The following is a 23,226-nucleotide window of genomic DNA, read 5'->3' as shown; positions in this document are numbered from 1 at the left end:
TTTTTATTCCTCCGCCAGTTTGATCCTTTATATTGGGCAGACAGACCAGTTCCCTTCCTCCTCCCGCTGCCACCTGCCTCCTCTATCCTCCAGCAGTGGAGGATCTTAAAGACAAGGCTTGCTACCATCTACATACTGCTTAAAGCTGTCCCGACTGAATCAGTTATGTTTGTGAATGATGTGACAATGGTGGTAACTGTTTGATTTCTTATAAAACATCTTAAGTGTTTGTTTGTAGAGTTTTTCAATTGGTTTCAGAATAGTAGCTCCTGCTTGTGACCAGCATGTGATGCAATATCTCAAATGTGAGAAGATCATAGCATGCATATATAGTTTGGCGGCCTCCAGAGGAAGGAAAGGTTTTACAAACCTAAAGTTGGATAATCCAAACTTGCTAACCACCTTCTTCACTTGTTTATTACACAGCTACCTGAAGTTAGACACAACTTTCAGACTCTCCCCATTGACAAGAACAGCTCGTTGGGAAGAATCAATGGTTTTCTTAGAGAAGACAGACAGTCTTGTCAATATTTAAATGCAGGCAAGAATCAGTCATCCATTAAGAAACGTGTACCATAGCTTCAGTTAACTTGTTAACAACTTGTCTGTTTTTTGAGTGTAATGTACATACAGGGCTGTATCATCTGCATACATCTGCATGTTAACTTGTGGGCAAGCAAGTGGGAGATCATTTATATACTGTAGATGGTAAACAGAAGGGTGCCTAATATTGACCCTTGTGGGACCCCAATGTTATAGTAAAGAGAGTCCAACTGAGTGTCCCCCAGACGAACCCTCTGGCTTCTATTTGTCAGATAGGAATACATCCAACTAATGGCTTCAGCCAACACATTACGAGAGGATAGTTTGGTTAAGGGGACCGCATTATACTTCACAGTATCAAAGGCCTTTTTTATTTTTATTTTTTTATGCCCTTTTCTCCCCAATTTTCGTGGCATCCAATCGCTAGTAATTACTATCTTGTCTCATCGCTACAACTCCCGTACGGGCTCGGGAGAGACGAAGGTTGAAAGCCATGTGTCCTCCGAAGCACAACCCAACCAAGCCGCACTGCTTCTTAACACAGCGCGCCTCCAACCCGGAAGCCAGCCACACCAATGTGTCGGAGGAAACACCGTGCACCCGCCCCCCTCGGTTAGCGCGCACTGCGCCCGGCCCGCCACAGGAGTCGCTGGAGCGCGATGAGGCAAGGATATCCCTACCGGCCAAACCCTCCCTAACCCGGACGACGCTAAGCCAATTGTGCGTTGCCCCACGGACCTCCCGGTCGCGGCCGGCTGCGACAGAGCCTGGGCGCGAACCCAGAGACTCTGGTGGCGCAGCTAGCACTGCGATGCAGTGCTCTAGACCACTGCGCCACCAGGAAGGCCTCAAAGGCCTTTTTTAGATCTGAAAAGGCTGCGCCGACCTCACCACATATGTCCAGTTTAGATTTAATGCACTCCAGAAAATAGCAATTGGCTGTTTCGGTATAATGGTTGTAATGGAGTTGCCCTGATTGAGGTGATCAGCCAGATGAAGTTTATATACACTTAGGTTGGAGTCATTAAAACTTGTTTTTCAACCACTCCACAAATTTCTTGTTATCAAACTGTAGTTTTGGCAAGTCGGTTAGGACATCTACCTTGTGCATGACACAAGTAATTTTTCCAGCAATCGTTTACAGACAGATTATTTCACTTGTAATTCACTTTATCACAATTCAAGTGGGTCAGAAGTTTACATACACTAAGTTGACTGTGCCTTTCAACAGCTTGGAAAATTCCAGAAAAGGATGTCATGGCTATAGAAGCTTCTGATAGGCTAATTGACATAATTTGAGGCAATTGGAGGTGTACCTGTGGATGTATTTCAAGGCCTATCTTCAATCTCAGTGCCTCTTTGCTTGACATCATGTGAAAATCAAAGAAATCAGCCAAGACCTCAGGAAAATTATTGTAGACCTCCACAAGTCTGGTTCATCCCTGGGAGCAATTTCCAAACGCCGGAATGTACCACGTTCATCTGTACAAACAATAGTACGCAAGTATAAACACCATGGGACCACGCAGCTGTCATCCCGCTTAGGAAGGAGATGCGTTCTGTCTCCTAGAAATGAACATCCTTTGATGCAAAAAGTGCAAATCAATCCCAGAACAACAGCAAAGGACCTTGTGAAGATGCTGGAGGAAACAGGTACAAAGTATCTATATCCATAGTAAAAACGAGTCCTATATCGACATAACCTGAAAGGCCGCTCAGCAAGGAAGGAGCCACTGCTCCAAAACCTCCATAAAAAAGACAGATTACGGTTTGGAACTGCACATGGGGACAAAGATCGCACTTTTTGGAGAAATGTCCTTTGGTCTGATGAAACAAAAATAGAACTGTTTGGCCATAAGGACCATCGTTATGTTTGTAGGAAAAAGGGGATGCTTGCAAGCCAAAGAACCTCGTCCCAACCGTGAAGCACGGGAGTGGCAGCATCATGTTGTGGGGTTGCTTTGTTGCAGGAGGGACTGGTGCACTTCATGAAATAGAATGCATCATAAGGATAGATAATTATGTGGATATATTGAAGCAACATCTCAAGACATCAGTCAGGAAGCTAAAGCTTGGTTGCAAATGGGTCTTCCAAATTGACAATGACCCCAAGCATACTTCAAAAGTTGTGGCAAAATGGCTTAAGGACAACAAAGTCAAGGTATTGGAGTGGCCATCACAAAGCCCTGATCTCAATCCCATTGAAAATTTGTGGGCAGAACTGTAAAAGCGTGTGCAAGCAAGGAGGCCTACAAACCTGACTGTTACACCAGCTCTGTCAGGAGGAATGGGACAAAATTCACCCAACGTATTGTGGGAAGCTTGTGGAAGGCTACCCAAAATGTTTGACCCAAGTTAAACAATTTAAAGGCAATGCTATCAAATACTAATTGAGTGTATGTAAATTTCTGACCCACTGGGAATGCGATGAAAGAAATAAAAGATAAAATAAATCATTCCCTCTAGTATTATTCTGACATTTCACATTCTTAAAGTAAAGTGGTGATCCTAACTGACATAAGACAGGGAATTTTTACTTGGATTAAATGTCAGGAATTGTGAACAACTGAGTTTAAATGTATTTTGCTGAGGTGTACATAAACTTCCAACTTCAACTGTATCTTTCAGCTACTTTTGATAGCACTGGAAGAATGTTTATCGGTTGGTATTTTTCCACCATTGTTGGGTCACCAGATTTTAAACGGGTATCACTGCTGCGGACTTCTAAGAATTGGGGAAGAACCGATATTTGATGGACAGATTGACCATCGAGAACCGAGATTTGATGGACAGATGTACAATAAGGTCAATCAGATAATATTTGTGTGTCTTCAGGAATACAGTCTCTAGACCAAATCATATTTTTTTCTAGAGTTCCCGAAGAAGCTGATAATACTGTCCACTGCTGACGCTGAGATTTCAGGAATTCTGAATATTGGTTTATTATTATCCATGGGAGTGAGAACTGTGGTCTTGGTTGAACATCTTTGAGCCAGTTCCCTGACCAGAGTCAACAACAACAAAAATGTAAAGGTGGTGGATATGAAATTGGAGTCTTGAATTAGAATCCCATTAACCTTTCTTTCACAATGTTTTTTGGACTTTTCAGCTCCCCTCCCTGTTAGTTTGTTGAGATTTTCCCAAATCACTTTGCCGTTTCCTTTTGCTTCATTGATCACTCTAAGAACTCTGCTTTTGATTTTTTTTTTTTATATTCCTAACCACCTTATTTCTCAGTGATGTGAATATACGTCTGGCATCATTCTTACCAGGCTTCAGTACTTTTTTCAAGGAAAGATCCCGTTTTCTCATCTGGCTCCAGAGGTCCTCGTTGAGCCACGGTAGAAAGGTTTGACGACTTGACTTATATTTCCTGGTAAAAGAGGTATTCACTTAGTCAATAGCTGACATAAATGTTCTGTATCCAGACTCTGGGTCTTCATTGCATAACAGATCAGAACAGTCAATTTGACTTATAGCTGCATCGTAGTTACTCTTCTCACTTTTCAGGATTTTTTTTCTATCATACTGTTGCACATTGATATCGTTCTTAAATCTCTTTTTAGTGAGCTTTCTAACCACTAATGTAGCATTATGGTCAGATATGCCAGTTAGTAAGTTAATGGACATAGTTATTCGATTAGGTATGTTAGTGAACAGCAGATCAATTTGAGTCTGGGATGTCTGTGTTTCTCTAGTTGGTCCTTGTATTATTTATGTCAGGTTGAAATGGCCTGTGATTCCTGATTTTTTCCTGTAAATTTTGTTTTCACAGTTTATATTGAAATCGCCCATGAAGATGATATAGGTTTTATGATCACATTCTTTAAGCATGGCATTTAGATGATCATAAAACAAGGTATCAGATGTTGGTGGTCGATATAATCCAATAATAGTGAAAGACATATGAGGGGAGAGGAAGTCATTCAGCCACATACTATACATTCAAGGTCATTGACATGTTTCCATATGATACGATTGCATTTAAAGTTATCTTTCATGTTCGTAAGCAATCCACCCCCTCTGCCCTCTCCCCTGTCTCTCCTGAATATGGGATATCCAGGGACATTAAAGGAGGAAATAGGAGAAGATTTATTCAGCCATGTCTCAGAGAAACAGAAAAAAAATCAAGATTGCGGTCAGTCAATAAATGTTCCACCTGTTCACTCTTAGAAATAATGCTACAAATATTCATATGACCTCCTAATATTCCTTTAGGCTTGGGACAAGGGTCACAGAGCATTTTAGCATTGTTTTCTGATAGCAGGATTAGGGGGACTGAGTTTCTGTCTCGAAGGCGGGTTTTGTTTGGGACATGTATTAAGAGTTTGCAAAAAAATGCGATTATCTGCAGATTCCTCATTCCCTTGAAAAGACTCTGTCAGTGACAGAGGTTATACTCACGTACTAAGAATGTCCTTCTCTGAACCAGGCAATATAGGCGACTCAAATCTAGATGATTTCAATCATTCATGTTCCACCATTCATTAATAATTTCGTTCTGGATGGCAAATTAGGGGGAATTTTCTCCACTTCTCCTAGAAATATATCCTCCATATCAGCCTTCTTTTCTGCTGGTGTCCTAACTCCAGACTCTGATGGGGAGATTCGTACCCTAGGCCTCTTGGGTGTTTGTCGATTACGGATTGTTTGAATGAAGGCCAGCATTGATGTTTGGCTGCTTTTATAAAAAAAATCCCAGTGAGTTGCACCGCATTTGGGGCCCCTTATTATCCCCGAGTTTTCTATTAGGTTGTGATTGTCGCTGGCCTCAGTAGCCACTTTCCCAACCTCATTTCGAAAAATGTTCCTCTTATTCTTCTTATTTTTGCACCTTATGTTTCCCGTACTCTATCATCTCCTGACCCCCTCTAGAGTGGGATTATGTCTGCTAGTCATGTCTACGTGCAGGTCCGTCATAAAATACTTTGATCCAGTGAGGGACCAATCTTTACAAACCGTGTGATGGGAGTGATGGGGGCTGCTTCAAAAAATATACAAAACAATCTCCATTGGAGCAGTTTGTGAGTTGACCCTTGAATATTATCATGCGCCTCATCACCCTCCCCACCACCTTACATCCAGCTTTAGCCAGAAACTCAGTCACAACACTATCTTCTGCTGATTCGGGTAATTCTTTAATTGTGACTTGAATTGAGTTCTGGTCAGCCATGCGTGACTTCAAACTGAAAGGATTATTCTCTTTGAACACAACATGTTTTCCTCTGACTGTTATTCCTCTGATCAGAAGTGTTGTCCTTGCTTCCTTACTGAGAAGAAATATACGCCAGAGTGCACGTACTCTCTGTACTAACCTCAAGTAGTTTGGATGAATTTCATGTATGAGATGGTGGTAGAGCTCTTCCTCCTCAAAGGGGTTGGCTATGGCCTCCTCCTTTGTCCGGATTTCTCTCTCCGTGATAAAAAGAGGTAAAACAGTCTCCTTTGTGGCATTTCGTCCCAGAACCTTGCTCCAGGTCTAATTTCCTTGTCATCCTACAAGAAACATGGTATAAAGGAGATGGAGCCACCAAACTACCAGGTGTGAAACAGGGAAGAAACTCAGGGGGTATGCTAATTTGGTATAGAGCAGACCTAACCCACTCTATTAAACTAGTCAAAACAGGAACATTTTACATCTGGCTAGAAATGATCTCAACAGAGAAAAATATCTTCATGTGTGCTTCCTATATCCCCCAAATAGAATCCCCATACTTTAACGATGACAGCTTCTCCATCCTAGAGGGGGAGATCAACAATTTCTGCGGCGACCTAAATGCTAGAACTTGTCAAGAACCTGACACCCTCAGCACACAGGTGGACAAACACCTACCTGGAGGTGACAACATTCCCTCCCCCATATGCCCCCCTAGACACAACTACGACAACACAACCTTCAAAAACGGGACACAACTCCTGCAGCTCTGTCGGACGCTGGGTATGTACATAGTCAATGGTAGGCTTCGAGGGGACTCCTATGGTAGGTACACATATAGCTCATCTCTTGGCAGTATTGTAGACTACTTTATCACTGACCTCAACCCAGAGTCTCTTAGAGCGTTCACAGTCAGTCCACTGACACCCCTATCAGATCACAGAAAAATCGCACTCTACTTGAACAGACCTTTGCTCAATCATGAGGCATCAAACTTAAAGGAGCTGGATAATATTAAGACATGCTATAGACGGAAGGAGAGTAGTGTGGAAATCTACCAATCCCTTCAATACAATTTTCTGGACAAAATGATGAAAACCTAAACACTATAGTTGACCTCTTAGCTTCCCTATCAAATCTAAAAATGTCAAGCAGACAACCTAAGAAAATGAACAAACAATGACAAATGGTTTGATGAAGAATGCAACAACCTAAGATAGAAATTGAGAAACCTCTCCAACCAAAAATATAGAAACCCAGAAAACCTGAGCCTACGGCTTTACTATGGTGAATCACTAAAACAATACAGAAATACACTACCGTTCAAAGGTTTGGGGTCACTTAGAAATGTTCTTGTTTTTGAAAGAAAACCATTTTTTTTGTCCATTAAAATAACATAAAATTGATCAGAAATACAGTGTAGACATTGTTAATGTTGTAAATGACTATTGTAGCTGGAAACTGCAGATTTTTAAGGAATATCTACATAGGCATACTGTCACGACTTCCGCCGAAGTCGGACCCTCTCCTTGTTCGGGCGGCGTTCGTCGGTCGACGTCACCGACCTTCTAGCCATCGCCGATCCACTTTTAATTTTCCATTTGTTTTGTCTTTGTTTTACACATCTGGTTTCAATTCCCCAATTACATGTTCATTGTTTAACCCTCTGTTTTCCCCATGGTTTTTGTGCGTGTTTGTTTATTGTAAATTCGGTCCGTTGTTTGTGGTCCTGGTGTTACTTCATGTATTTTGATATTTTGAGTAAAGTTCCTTGTGTTACTCATCTCTGCTGTCCTGTGCCTGACTCCTCTGCACCAGCTACACCCAGATCCTTACACATACAGAGGCCCATTATCAGCAACCATCACTCCTATGTTCCAATGGCACATTGTGCTAGCTAATCCAAGTTTATAATTTTAAAAAGCTAATTGATCATTAGAAAACCCTTTTGCAATTATGTTAGCACAGCTGAAAACAGTTGTTCTGATTAAAGAAACAATAAAAACTGATCTTCTTTAGGCTAGTTGAGTATCTGGAGCATCAGTATTTGTGGGTTCGATTACAGGCTCAAAATGGCCAGAAACAAAGAACTTTCTTCTGAAACTCATCAGTCTATTCTTGTTCTGAGAAATGAAGGCTATTCCATGCGAGAAATTGCCAAGAAACTGAAGATCTTGTACAACGCTGTGTACTACTCCCTTCACAGAACAGTGCAAACTGGCTCTAACCAGAATAGAAAGAGGAGTGGGAGGCCCCGGTTCACAACTGAGCAAGAGGACAAGTACATTAGAGTGTCTAGTTTGAGCAGCTTCATTAAATAGTACCCCGCAAAACACCAGTCTCAACGTCAACAGTGAAGAGGCGACTCAGAGTTGCAAATAAAAAGCCAATGAAAAGACTGGCCAATGAAAAGAAAAGATTAAGATAGGCAAAAGAACACAGACACTGGACAGCGATATGGATTTTTCTTTGCAACTCTGTGTCACGCCCTGACCTTAGAGAGCATTTTTATGTCTCTATTTGGTAGGGTCAGGGTGTGATTTCGGGTGGGCATTCTATGTTTTGTTTTCTATGGTTTTGTGGTTCTATGTTTTGGCCGGGTATGGTTCTCAATCAGGGACAGCTGTCCTTTTTCCCTCCTTTCGTTGTGGGTAGTTGACATTTGTTAGTGGCACTTATGCCCTGTAAGCTTCACGGTTGTTCTTTAGTTTCTTGTTTTGTTGGCGACATTGAAATAAAAGGAAAATGTACGCTTACCACGCTGCACTTTGGTCCACTTCTTACAACGGCCGTGACCCTCTGCCTAGATGGCCAGCATCCTTGAGTCGCCTCTTCACTCTTGACATTGATACTAGTGTTTTGCGGGTACTGACTGACTGACTGACAAGATCTAACTGACACACTTTACATTTATATTGCGTTTATATTTTTGTTCAGTGTAATATCTAACAGAGACAAGATGGGTGTGTGTGTGTTCCCATCTACAGTATCCAGTCTAACAGGTCCTACCTGTTCTGTTTTAGCTCAGGTCTCCCCTCCCACTTCCTACCTGAATACACACCTTAAAGGGGAAGGTGTGTGTGTGTGTGTGAGAAAGAGAGAGAGAATCAAAAGTGTTTGGCAAAGGAAAGAGCTGAATAGGTTGAGATTAAAGAAAGAGAGGGAGTGAAGGGTAGATGATCTGCATGTCATCCTGGTAAAGGTGTATCCTCTTACACACCTGAGTGGGAGTGCCTTAATCCTAAAGCCCGGAGCAAAAGAGGGAGTATGTAGAAACAGTTTTGATCAGCAGTTAACACAGAGATAATCACCACAACGTGAGACTGTTCATTCACCAGAGAGAGAGAGAACACCAAAGAAGAAAGTGAAGTTTGATGGCATTAAAAAGCAGAGAGGACTTCAGTAGTCTTGTTTAGGATTTTGAGAGAGAGAGATTGACAGAAAGAGACGAAACAGAGAGAGCGAGACAGAGACAGACAGAGAAACGTCTGATTCTGTTGTCCTGGTTCCCAGAAAAGTAAAGTGTAAAGTAGTGTCTCCCTATTGTAGTTAACAGGCTAACTGCAAGTGAAGACTTCATTGTGCGACAGACAGACCAACATACATATTGTACAGAGAGGCAGACAGACAGGGAGCCATCATGCTCAGGTGCTGTCCTAGCAGTGTGTGTTGTCTGGCCCCCCTGCTGTTCCACTGTGAGGTGCGGGCAGGACACGGGGACGATAGCCAACTCAGTCACGGAGACGAACTGGAGACCAGCTACACAGAGAAACCACATAGCTACAACATAGAGGTATGTCTGTGTGTGTGTGTGTGTGTGTGTGTGTGTGTGTGTGTGTGTGTGTGTGTGTGTGTGTGTGTGTGTGTGTGTGTGTGTGTGTGTGTGTGTGTGTGTGTGTGTGTGTGTGTGTGTGTGTGTGTGTGTGTGTGTGTGTGTGTGTGTGTGTGTGTGTGTGTGTGTGTGTGTGTGTTGCAGCAGGCCCACTAACAGAGTCCACATGGTTAGATAGGGTTTAATTGGTAGCAAATGGGATTAGTCCTACTTTAATGACTAGACTCCTCTGTCTGACTGACTGACAAGATCTAACTGACACAGTATGGACTGAGAAAGAGAGAGTGAGGGGAGGAGGAGAGGAGAAAGGGATGAATGGGTGACTAAGGACTGACAGAGTCTGGAGGAGAGGTTGAGGGAGGGTGAGATGGATGGACATAGTTTTGTGTTTATTTGTCTATGAGTTACCAGCCTCAAGGGTTGATCTTACACTTCACCTCGTTTACCCACCAGTAGATTGTCTGTCTTTGTTTTCTTTCTCCCTCATTTCTTCTACATCAGTTTCAGGTTTATTTGATGCAGTCAGTGTTGTTGTTTCCATGAGTGGCTCGGTTAACTGATGTCATGAGTGGAAATGGCATAATATTGTTTTACCCAGTTTCATATTGTTCATTCAATGACTGCGTCAATTGCCTGAATTCTTACACTGCTCTATCATTCACCACCTATTTCAGTCTGAGACTGCCATCATTGAAGTCGTTTGTGGTGACGTCAAAATGAGGGGTGTTGTACAAAACAAAGTCATCAGCTATTGGATCATCTCGAACCAATCAGAGTAGCGATGCCAATGACAAACTTTCAAATCTCGGCGTTACCCACGTGTGTTCTGGCTCTGGCCCAACCCATCGGTTTCTGGGACCAATCAGAGCGGTTAGAATGTTTTTCTGTTCTAGAGAATCGCCATGGAGGTACTCTGATCCAGACTCATTGCGGAGAAGAAATTAACTGTCTGTGGTTGTGGCAACATTTTTGGCTATGTATCTAGGTGCTATGAATGGAAGACATTAATAATACTTCCTAAGAAGCGGCTTCACCTTTTACCAGTTGTCATTATTCCTCTTTTACAGATAGCTGTCATGTCCCATGCCCCCCCCTCTCTCTCTTTCTCTCTCTCTCTCCCCCTCTGTCTGGCAGTATGAGCTGATAAGATGCTGAGTTTCTGACTGTGTTTTTCCTGGGGGCACAAATACAGCTACAGCTGTACACATGTACACACACACACACACACACACACACACAGGAAGATAATAAGAATTTGTGTGATGACCCTACAACACACAAATGCAGCTACAGCTGTACACACACACACACACACACACACACACACACACACACACACACACACACACACACACACACACACACACACACACACACACACACACACACACACACACACACACACACACACACACACACTCACACACACACAGACACATACAAACTCTGGGAATCAGATTGTGTATGCCTCGATAGAGCAATGCATTTGATTTATTGCTGCAACAGAGGTACTTATCTCTCTTATTACTCTCACTGCTACTGAGAGAGAGGAAGATAAATGACATAGGTGAGAGGATGCTCCTTAGTATACAGCATTGAATTGGGAGAAATAGACAGAAAGAGGAAGTGTTCTGTGCCTTACAAGTGTTCTGTGCCTCTTCTAGCCGTTGTCAACAAGGAGACTAGACACGTTTATCTAGTCTGTGTCTGTATACATTTCTAATATACTATCCCTCTCCTTTTCTGTCTCTCTCTCTCGCTTTCTTTCTCTCAGTCTTGCCCTCTCTTTCCAACACACACACACATATATGTCATTACCTTGTATGCATGCCCAGACTCCGATGAGCCAAACACTTTTATCAGGGGATCATTGTTGAAAGATTAGAGAGAGTTAAGCCCTATGAAGGACACCGCAATTGTTTAAAGGGGAATGGAAACACGTCAGGAAGTAAAGCTGAGCAAAGAGATGTATTCAATCCACTAATACTAAACATGTGCTGGTAACATATATATTATATATATTTTAAGTATTATGATCTTGAACGTTTATTAGAGGTATGGATAGCGCCATATTGAATTGGTAAGAGTGAGCAATGAATGCTGTAAATGTAAATGTGATATTTAAGTTTTTCATTTGTTAGAAATTAGCAAACATTTCTTGAAACCTGTTTTTATCAAGGCACAAGGCGAGACCCAAATGCAGACACAGGAGGCAGATGGTTGGAGTCTTACAATGTTTATTAATCCAAAGGGGTAGGCAAGCAAATGGTCATGGACAGGCAAAAAGGTAAAAAACAGATCAGAGTCCAGGAGGTACAGAGTGGCATACAGGCTCGTGGTCAAGGCAGGCAGAATGGTCAGGCAGGCAGGTACAAATTCCAGAAACAGACAAGGGTCGAAACCAGGAGGACTAGAAAAAGGAGAATGCAAAAAGCAGGAGAACGGGACAAATGCTGGTTGACTTGGAAATATACAAGATGAATAAGCGACACCTGTAGGGGGTGGAGACAATCACAAGGACAGGTGAAACAGATCAGGGCGTGACAGTACCTCCGCGCCCCACAGACTCCACCTGGCGTCCTACCCGGGCGCAGACCTGGCTGACCGTGCTATCGGCGGTGGAAATCGAGGGCCGGATCCAAGATGTCTTTAGCAGGAACCCAGCACCTCTCTTCCGGGCCATAACCGACCCAGTCAACCAGGTACTGGAAGCCCCTGCCCTGTGGTCGAACCTTCAGGAGGCATCTTACCATATACGCTGGCTGGCCACCGATAACCCGGGGGGGGGGGGGGGGGGGGGGGGTGGACAGAAGACAAAGGACAGTGAGACACAGGCTTAATCCTAGACACATGGAAGGTAGGGTGAATACGGAGTGTACGGGGTAACACAAGACGGCCAGCAGTGGAACTCTGGAGATGGACCAATGAACCGAGGAGACAGCTTGCGGGACTCTACTCGAAGGGGCAGATCCCAAGTTGAAAGCCATACCCTCTGCCCAATGTGGTAGCAGGGAGCTGGGGTCCGGTGACGGTCCGCTTGTCAACGATACCTGGAGTTGGTCTTGAGAATAACCACCCTGGCTCTTCTCCAGGTACGTCGACAGTGGCGGTCAAACATCTGGGCCGAGGGTACACTGACCTCCTGCTCTTGTTCAGGGAAGAGTAGTGGCTGATAACCCATGGAGCACTCGAAAGGGGAGAGTCCCGTGGCAGAACTGGGAAGAGTGTTCCGGGCATACTCCACCCAGACCAGTTGACGGCTCCAGGTAGTGGTTGTTAGTTGAGATCAGACACCTTAAGGTGGTCTCCAGGTCTTGGTTGGCTCGCTCCCACTGACCGTTAGTTTGGCGATGGAATCCGGATGACAGGCTGGCCGACGACCCAATAAGGGTGCAGAATGCCTTCCAGAACTGAGACAAGAACTGAGGACCCCGATCGGAGACCATGTCTACTAGGAGTCCATGGATCCGGAAGAGATGCTGCACCATAAGCTGGGCTGTCTCCTTGGCAGAAGGTAGTTTGGGGATAGGGATTAAATGGGCGTTCTTGGAGAACCGGTCGACTACCGTTAGAATGACAGTGTTGCCATCAGACGGAGGGAGCCCAGTGACAAAGTCCAGAGATATATGAGACCAGGGACGATGAGGAACCGGTAGTGGCTGCAGGAGACCAGACGGAGCTTGCCGGGGAGTCTTGTTTTGAGCACACACAGTGCATGCGGTGACGAAGGCAGAGACCATTGTGGGCCACCAGAAACGTTGTCGAAGGAAGGCTAGTGCATGACTGGACCCTGGATGACAGGTCAACCTGTTGGAATGAGCCCATTCCAGGACCCAGGACCGGACTGGGTTAGGGGCAAACAGCCGGTTAGCCGGGCCCCCTTCAGGTCCAGGTTGGGAGCGTTGCACCTCGCAAACCAGGTTCTCAATACCCCAATCTACAGTGGCAGCAAGGCATGAGGTAGGGAGAATGGTTTCGGAAGTCGAGGGTGTGGCAGAGGAGCTGTATAGGCGGGAGAGAGCATCAGGCTTCACATTTTTAGACCCAGGACGGTAGGAAATGGTCAAGTTGAATCTGGTAAACAGGAGGGCCCACCGGGCCTGCCTTGAGTTGAGGCGCTTGGCTGAACGGAGATATTCCAAGTTTTTATGCTCGGTCCAGACCAAGAATGGCTGTTCTGCTCCTTCCAGCCAGTGCCTCCACTCCTCCAATGGCATCTTCACCACCAGGAGTTCTCGGTTGCCAACATCATAGTTCTTCTCAGCAGGATTGAGACGATGGGACAGGAAGGCACAGGGATGAAGCTTCTGGTTCTGGGAAGATCGTTGGGACAGGAGGGCCCCCACACCAACATCCAAGCATCCACTTCCACCAGAAATTGACGCGAGGGGTCCGGATGGATGAGGATGGGTGCTGTTGTGACTGATGCTTCAGGTCCATAAAGGCTTTGTCGACAGCTGGAGTCCATTTGAATGGTACCTTGGGGGAGGTGAGTGCCGAGAGGGGGGCCGACAGGGTGCTGTAATCCCGAATGAAACGCCGGTAGAAGTTTGCAAACCCAAGAAACCGTTCAAACTTCACCCTGGACATTGGTTGAGGCCAATCCACCACTGCTTTCACCTTTCCAGGATCCATCTGAACATTGTCTTCAGCAATGACATATCTCAGAAAGGTGATAGAACTCACACTTCTCGGCTTTCACAAACAATTGGTTCTCCAGGAGACGCTGAAGGACCTGTCTGACATGGAGTACATGTTCTTGGGCAGATCGGGGAAAAAAACTGGATGTTGTCCAGGTAGATGAACACAAACCGGTTTAGCATGTCCTGAAGCACATCATTGACCAAAGCCTGGAAGACAGCGGGGGCATTGGTGAGTCCAAATGGCATGACCTGGTACTCATAATGTCCACTGGCTGTGTTGAAGGCTGTCTTCCACTCATCCCCCTCGCGTATCTGAACCAGGTTGTAGGCATTCCGAAGGTCCAACTTGGAAAACATGGTAGCCCCCTGGAGAGGTTCAAACGCAGAGGAGAGGTAGGGGGGTAATGATTTTTGACCGTGATATCGTTAAGTCCCCTGTAGTCAATGCATGGGCGCAGGGTCTTGTCCTTCTTCTCCACAATGAAAAACCCTGCGCCGGCACAAGATGCAGAAGGACGGACGGCCCCAGTGGCCAGAGACTTCTCTATGCACTCCTCCATAGCTTTGGTCTCTGGTCCGGACAGAGAATACAACCAACCCCGAGGTGGTGTAGTGCCTGGGAGAAGGTCAATGGCACAACCATAAGGACGGTGCTGGGGAAGGGAAGTAGCACGTGCCTTACTGAACACTTTCAGGAGGTCATGGTATTCAGTAGGAATAGCAGAGACATCCACAGTCTTGCTAACATCCTGAGGAAGACAACTTGGGGAAGGCTGTGCTGCTTGAAGGCAGTGGGAATGGCAAAAAGGACTCCAACCCAGGATGGAGCTTGTGGTCCAGTCAGTCACAGGATTGTGTTTTTTGTAGCCAGGAAAATCCCAACACAACCGGAACATGGGGAGATGCAATGAGGAGGAACTGTATGGTCTCACTGTGGTTACCAGAAACCCGTAATTGAACGGGCACAGTACTATGGGTGACTTCCCCTGTAGAACAGCCGTCCAGTACCTTAGCATCCATGGGCACAAAGAGAGGCTGAGTGGGAATACCAAGCTCCGAAGCTATCGTGGCATCCATAAGACATTCATCAGCCCCAGAGTCAATGAGCACTCGGAGAGACTTAGATTGGTCTCCCCACAGCACAAGAGCAAAAAGGGGTGTGCGGGTGATGGGAATTAGGGAACTCCCATCTGACTCACCATAGTACTGGTACCCACTAGAGACAAGGGTTTCCTAATAGGGCACGTAGCTATAAAATGTCCTGCCCCTCACAGTACAGGCAACAGTTATTATTCATCCTCCGTGAGCGCACCCAAACTGATAGCCTAGTTCTTCCCAACTGCATAGGCTCAGGAGTATCCAACTCACCCATCGTAGATTGACGAGAGAGCTCGGGTGACTTCGACTCCTCTCGGAAGAGCTGCCTTTGGAAACTTATGGATTCCATAGGAGGTGAACGTTCCATATCGGGTGCACGAGTGTGCCCGAGACCAGACCTCCTCTCACTCTTGCGTTCCCTTAGGCGTCCATCAATTTTAATGGTTAAGGCAATAAGAGAGTCGAGGTCCACCGGCAGCTCCCGAGCAGCTGGCTCAACCTTTACCTCCTCAGATAATCCATGCAGAACAGTATCGAAAAGAGACTCCCGGATTCCAGGCACTCTCGGCGGCCAACATGCGAAGGTCCACCGCGTAGTTTGCCACACTACGGGAGTTTTGACGTAAGTCAAGCAGTTTGCTGCCCGCCTTTCTCCCGGATACTGGAGACTCAAAAACTTTCTCACGTCTGCCATGAATTCCTCCAAATGACCGCAAATGGCAGATTGTTGTTTCCAAACTGCCGTAGCCCAGGAGAGCGCCCTTCCCGACATTAGCGTCATTATATACGCTATCTTCGATCAGTCTGGAGAAAATGAAGATGGCTGTAGCTCAAAAATAAGCGAGCATTGAAAACGAAAACCCCGGCAGGTACCAGGATTCCCCGAATATCGCTCTGGAGGAGGTAAGTGGGGTTCACGGGGAGTCGGGATAGGCTGTACAAACTCACCACAGATAGGGAAAAAATGACTGGGTGATTGGGGTTTTTCAGAGGTGACAGACAGTCTCTGAGCTAACTCCCTGATATGCTTCATAATAGCCTTTAACCCATGGTCGTGGCGTTCCGTCAAAGAACTGAGCCCTTCCAAAAGGCCCTGTAGCAACTCCTGATGTCTCCCAATGGTGGCTCACTGCAGGGAGACAGCTTGGCGGAGCTGATCCAAGTCTGCTTGTAGATTGATCAAGAACAAAAAAAACATAATCAATTTTAGAGTAAGCATGTAACGTAACAAAATGTAGAAAAAGTCAAGGGGTCTGAATAGCCAGTTGTATCATCTTCAAAACAGTCTATGGATTGAGTAGAATATAATATAACTTTGTGCCAAGGATGCAAGTCATATATACATGTAGCTATTACCATGCATGAGATCCCCACATTGTAGCCTGTACATTTCATATATTCACTGATCATGTACTCTACCTTGGCAAATACAGGTGCAGTTCAGGTATGAATGTCTGTGAGATTATTTTTCAGTCATATCCACTTCAGTCATATCCACATATCAGCTGTTCCACTGGATGTCATAAGGTGAATGCACCAATTTGTAAGTCGCTCTGGATAAGAGCGTCTGCTAAATGACTTAAATGTAAATATCCAATACCAGGAGTTTCAAATTCCAGTCTTTCAATGATGCTGTGTCTGCATGTATGTATTACAATTATACACTTCAACAGTGTTTACCAATCCTGCTCCTGGGACATCAATGGTTACTATGCAATAGACTAGAGACATTATTTAACTAGTTAAAGGCTGATTTGTAATTCATATATACAGAAATAGAATTTTAAAAACTGTACACTACACTTCCTATGCATCATGTACATACTCTAAAACAGGTTCATCTCAATATTTAATTTATATTTATTTAACCTTCATTTAACTTTATTTAATATCTAATTTCAAACAACCTTGCAGTGCCCTACACGGGAACTGTAGGCAATTGTTTTGAAGGAATCTCCAGTTACAAGGTATCTGTAGGAATATGGAAGGTCATGTCATTATTAGAATTGTACATCACCAGGTCATTGTGGATTACTAAAGTATAATATCCCTTATAACAAATCATGATAACATTGGATAGATAGATGCATGTGCACACACATGCATTTTTAGCATGTGACAATAGCAGGATCATATCAAGTATAGCATCATAAATGAATACATAACTACTACTTGAAGCTTGATGGTGAGTTGATCGTTTGAATCAGCTGTGTAGTGCTAAGGCAAAAAAAAAAATGTTCACCCCTTTGCGTCCCCAGAAACAGGACTGAGAACCACTGTTCTTCATTGGGACCTCTTCATCTGCAGACAGGCTTTCACAGCTCTCTGTATCTGAGGATAGAAAACCTCACAAGAAACAGACTTCATTATACTCAAGTTAGACCGCACTGAATATTACATTACTATTATCTCCGTCCTCACTTCTAAGGACTGGAACTACACAAAAGTACCTTTCCATTCCAGATGAGCCTACTCTCTCACTTTTACAGTTGGGGCTGCTATCCTTTCACCCTCATCCGTGGCTGTTAGCTAGCTACCTACAAATGCATTTGGAGTTTGTTTTTTACAGTGATAAATACATCAAGATAGCTAGCTAATGTGAAGTTAAGTAGCTGGTGATATTTAATTAACATAGCTAGCTAGCTATACAGTATGTAAAGTTGGCTAGATAGCTAGCTAGCTACGTTAGAAGCTCATTTGAGTTAGCCTGCGCTGTAGCTAGTTAGCTAGTAATACATCGTTTTTTTTTACATTTTCGAAATGTGTTACTTACATGAATAAGTTCTCCCAGCCACGTGGACAGTTGGAAACAGGGCAGCAAATTTTGTTTGTCATCAGAGCGTTTTAGAACATATTACTATTTACATGTGAATAAATTCATGAAATGGAGAATGGATTAAACTATTTACCCATTTAATAACCAGACCTTCATATAAACTTGCTATGCTTAATTCTTGATGCACAATCGAACGTGCTGCTATATGCTGCCACATGCTGCCAGCACGCCCAAAAGCAAGCCACTCTGGGCGGCCTAGGCGGCACGCAGCAATTTACTGTGTGCTAATGTACATGAGTCATCAGTCAATCCGGAAAAATATAAAGAACTTTTAAAGTTTCTTCAAGTGCAGTTGCAAAAACCATCAAGTAACAGAAACATCTCAACATCAACTGTTCAGAGGAGACCTTGTGAATCAGGCCTTCATGGTCTAATTGCTGCAAAGAAACCACTACTAAAGGACACCAATAAGAAGAAGAGACTTGCTTGGGCCAAGAAACACAAGCAATGGACATTAGACTGGTGAAAATCTGTCCTTTGGTCTGATGAGTCCAAATTTGAGATTTTTGGTTCCAACCACGATTCACAGTTCCAGTTAGCTGGTGTTCTAAAGCCTATTGTTTCCATTCCCCTTTAATGAATTGGGAAAATGGCAAGGAAAAGAGAGGAAATTAGAGCTTTCATGACATCAGAGACAGTCTTTAGACGTGAGTGTGTGTGTTTGTGTGTCTGTTTGCCAGGATAGATAGCTGAGTTATGACAGTTTAAAAGGTCCAATCTGCTATGCAAATTCTGACGTGTGTCTGACGTATCTACACTTACCACCCAGCAGAGTCTCTTGAGCAGTGCCCAGCTTTGAACACACACACACACACACACACACACACACACACACACACACACACACACACACACACACACACACACAGGGAAGGTGTGAACAGCCCTGTGAAACATATGGGGCCATTTTCACCTTGTCCACCAGGATAATCAAACACACCACACTCTCACACATGCGCTGTCAAACCTGTCAGTTTGTGTGTGTTCACCCATAGTGATTCGCTATGGGGGGGACGCACCTGTCTTTGTGTCTGGTTCCCTCAGGACATATTTAGGGGTTGCGCTGACACACAGGGCAGCATGCCACTGTTAAACCTGTCACTGATGTCTCTCTCTGTCTCTCCCTTTCTCTCTCTCTCTCTGTCTTAGTCTGCATATACACTGAGTGTACAAAACATTAAGAACACCTGCTCTTTCCATGACGTACTGTAGACTGACCAGGTGAATCCAGATGAAAGCTATGATCCCTTATTGATGTCACTGGTTAAATCCACTTCAGTTAGTGTAGATGATGGGGAGGAGACATGTTAAAGAAAGATTTTTAAGCCTAGGGGACAATTGAGACATGGATTGTGTATGTGTGTCATTCAGAGGGTGAATGGGCAAGACAAAATATTTAAGTGCCTTTGAACAGGGTATGGTAGTAGGTGCCAGGCGCACCAGTTTGTGTCAAGAACTCCGACGCTGCTGGGTTTTTCACGCTCAACAGTTTCCCATGTGTATCAAGAATGGTCCACCACCCAAAGGACATCCAGCCAACTTGACACACTTGTGGGAAGCGTTGGAGGCAACATGGGCCAGCATCCCTGTAGATCGCATTCGACACCTTGTAGAGTCCATGCCTCAATGAATTGAGGCAAAGGGTGTTCCTACTGTGTTTGTAATGTTTGGTATACTCGGTGTACATACTTTCACTTATATCTCGTTTCTGCCCTTTTAAGGCATGTCAAAACACATAGCCTGCCTTACCCTATTCTATTTTTATGTTACGTGTAGCATTCTTAGACAAAGATGAAATCATGTACAGTACCAGTCAAAAATCTGAACACACCTACTCATTCAAGGGTTTTTCTTTATTTTACTATTTTCTACATTGTAGAATAATAGTGAAGAGATCAAAACTATGAAATAACATAGTTGCCTTAATGCCTTGATGACAGCTTTGCACACTCTTGGCATTCTCTCAACCAACTTCATGAGGTAGTCACCTTGAATGCATTTCAATCAACAGGTGTGCCTTGTTAAAAGTTCATTTGTGGAATTTCTTTCCTTCTTAATGCGTTTGAGCCAATCAGTTGTGTTGTGACAGGGTAGGGGTGGTATACAGAAGATAGCCCTATTTGGTAAAAGACCAAGTCAATATTATGGCAAGAACAGCTCAAATAAGCATAGAGCAATGACAGTCCATTATTACTTTAAGACATGAAGGTCAGGCAATCTGGAAAATGTAAAGAACTTTGTGCAGTCGCAAAAACCAACAAGCGCTATGATGAAACTGGCTCTCATGAGGACCGCCACAGGAAAGGAAGACCCAGAGTTACTTCTGCTGCAGAGGATAAGTTCCTTAGAGTTACCAGCCACAGAAATTGCAGCCCAAATAAATGCTTAATGAAAACTAAGAAACACGAACAATCGACATTAGACCGGTGGAAATTTGTCTGTTCTGATGAGTTAAAATGTGAGATTTTTGCTTCCAACCGCTGTGTCTTTGTGAGACGCAGAGTAGGTGAACGTATGATCTCCGCATGTGTGGTTCCCAACGTGAAGCATGGAGGAGGATGTATGATGGTGTGTGGGTGCTTTGCTGGTGACACTGTCTGTGATTTATTTAGAATTCAAGGCACACTTAACCAGCATGGCTACCACAGCATTCTGCAGCCATACGCCATCCCATCTGGTTTGCGCTTAGTGGGACTATCATTTGTTTTTCAACAGAACAATGACCCACACACCTCTAGGCTGTGTAAGGGCTATTTGACCAAGAAGGAGTGTGATTGAGTGCTGCATCAAATGATCTGGTCTCCACAATCATCCAACCTCAACCCAATTGAGATGGTTTGGGATGAGTTGGACCGCAGAGTGAAGGAAAAGCAGCCAACAAGTGCTCAGCATGTGTGGAAACGCCTTCAAGACTGTTGGAAAAGCATTCCAGGTGAAGCTGGTTGAGATAATGCCAAGAGTGTGCAAAGCTGTCATCAAGGGAGCTATTTGAAGAATTTCAAATCTAAACAATATTTTGATATATTTAACACTTTTTGGATTACTACATGATTCCATATGTGTTAGTTCATAGTGTTGATGTCTTCACTATTACTCTACAATGTAGAAAATCGTTCAAATAAATAAAAACACTTGAATGAGTAGGTGTGTCCAAACTTTTTAATGGTACTGTATGAGGAAGTTGTCTGTAAGTTGTTTTTGCCATATCGACTTGTGCTGGAATGTTGCTAGGTGACAGATGGCATCATGCATGCCAATGTGTTTCCCTTAATATATCTTGGAAACTTTCCTGGCATTTGGTTCCAATGAAACTGAATGAAATGATTTGAATAGTTATGCTTCTTGATTATATCTTGTATTTCATAATCTCACCCACACACATAGACATCATGAAGCACACACACACACCCTCTCTCTCTCTCTCTCTACCCCCCCACCCACACACACACACACACACACACACACACACACACACACACACAACACCCAACAGCCCATCCCTCCGTGCCCTATCTCAAACCCCTCTCTCTTTCTCTCTCTCTCTCTCTGTCCTCTCCATAGAAAAGTGTAAAGGAAGGGATCCTATTGAAACAGACCAGTTCTTTCCAGAGATGGAAAAGGAGGTACTTCAAACTGAGAGGCCGGACACTTTACTATGCCAAAGACTCCAAGGTAACTGTGTATAGGTTTATTACTCCAATTATTATAATTTTTTGACTGGGCCCAGACATTTCTTGGATGTGCAAGCTGTCACTTTTTCAGGTTCATCATAATTTGAGTAACGATTAAATACTTTACTGAGATTTTTTTCAAGCAAAATGGTCAAAAATAAACAAAAATTGCTTCTTAGCAAAGAGAGATTTCTCAAGCAAAAATGTTGTTAGGACTGTCTGGAAGTGGTCTGAGTGGGGATGGGAAAACTGAAAACTAGTTGTTATTGGCTGAGAGGTTTGGATTCTCTTATTGGTCTATTAACTAATTTACCACCTGGTGATGTCCCCAGGCAGACCAAAACTCCATCCCACCAAAACAGGCTGAAATTTCAGGCGATCTTTTCAAACCGCTCTTACACTAAACGGGCATAATCATAATTGTCACAATTCCCCAGTATTATTCCAAACTCATAGTGTGGAAATATATATAAAACACAGGAAAATCCCGTTTTTGACTGCACTGGGCATTTAAGACTTTTTTCATTCATAGAGGATGATTACATGCTGTCTGTTTTGTTTATGGTTGTGTTTAACTCGGTTACATTTTTTGGGTTGTTGTCCATCAGTCTCTGATATTTGACGAGGTGGACCTATCAGACGCCAGCGTGGCCGAGACCAGTACCAAGAACATCAACAACAGCTTTACGGTAACCACGATGACACACTACTTCTACCGTAACCATGACTACAGCTACACACTAACCATAATGACCACCATGACTACACATTTCCAATTGTATTAAACTCTTCACTGCAAAAGTGTAGGACTGTGTAAGTCTTTGTAAATCTACAGTACTATGTATTCTTATACAGCCTGTCCCTCCCTCCCTATCTCTCTCTCTCTCTCTTCCTTTCCCTGTCTCTCTCTCTCCACCCCTCCCCCTTCTCTCTCCAGGTGATCACTCCATTCAGGAAGTTGATGCTGTGTGCTGAGAGCAGGAAGGAGATGGAGGATTGGATCGGTGCTCTGAAGTCTGTACAGAAATGGGAAACGTATGAGGTAAACACCGGTCCTCTCATCCCTCCATCCCCTCAGGCTTTTATCTTTTCATCCCTCCATCCCCTCAGGCTTTTAACTTTTCATCCCTCCATTCCCTCAGGCTTTTAACTTTTCATCCCTCCATCCCCTCAGGCTTTTAACTTTTCATCCCTCCATCCCCTCAGGCTTTTAACTTTTCATCCCTCCATTCCCTCAGGCTTTTATCTTTTCATCCCTCCATCCCCTCAGGTTTTTATCTTTTCATCCCTCCATTCCCTCAGGCTTTTATCTTTTCATCCCTCCATCCCCTCAGGCTTTTAACTTTTCATCCCTCCATCCCCTCAGGCTTTTATCTTTTCATCCCTCCATCCCCTCAGGCTTTTATCTTTTCATCCCTCCATTCGTTCATTCCTTCTCACCCCTTTTT

General features: G+C 44.0%; 1 protein-coding gene across 1 annotated transcript in view; it reads left to right on the top strand.

The window, feature by feature from the left end:
* Window positions 1-23,226, top strand: part of si:dkey-172j4.3 (diacylglycerol kinase delta) — a 115,229-nt gene that overhangs the window by 46,258 nt on the left and 45,745 nt on the right. Inside the window, exons 3-5 of the mRNA XM_055938553.1 lie at window positions 21,669-21,779; window positions 22,387-22,467; window positions 22,716-22,820. Of these exons, the coding sequence (XP_055794528.1) occupies window positions 21,669-21,779; window positions 22,387-22,467; window positions 22,716-22,820 (297 nt within the window). The remainder of the gene's footprint in view (window positions 1-21,668; window positions 21,780-22,386; window positions 22,468-22,715; window positions 22,821-23,226) is intronic.

This window comes from Salvelinus fontinalis, chromosome 11 (assembly GCF_029448725.1).
Source record: "Salvelinus fontinalis isolate EN_2023a chromosome 11, ASM2944872v1, whole genome shotgun sequence".
NCBI classification, from domain to species: domain Eukaryota; kingdom Metazoa; phylum Chordata; class Actinopteri; order Salmoniformes; family Salmonidae; genus Salvelinus; species Salvelinus fontinalis.
The sequence above is the reverse complement of the archived record's forward strand: the minus strand, read 5'-3'. Positions and strand labels throughout refer to the sequence as shown.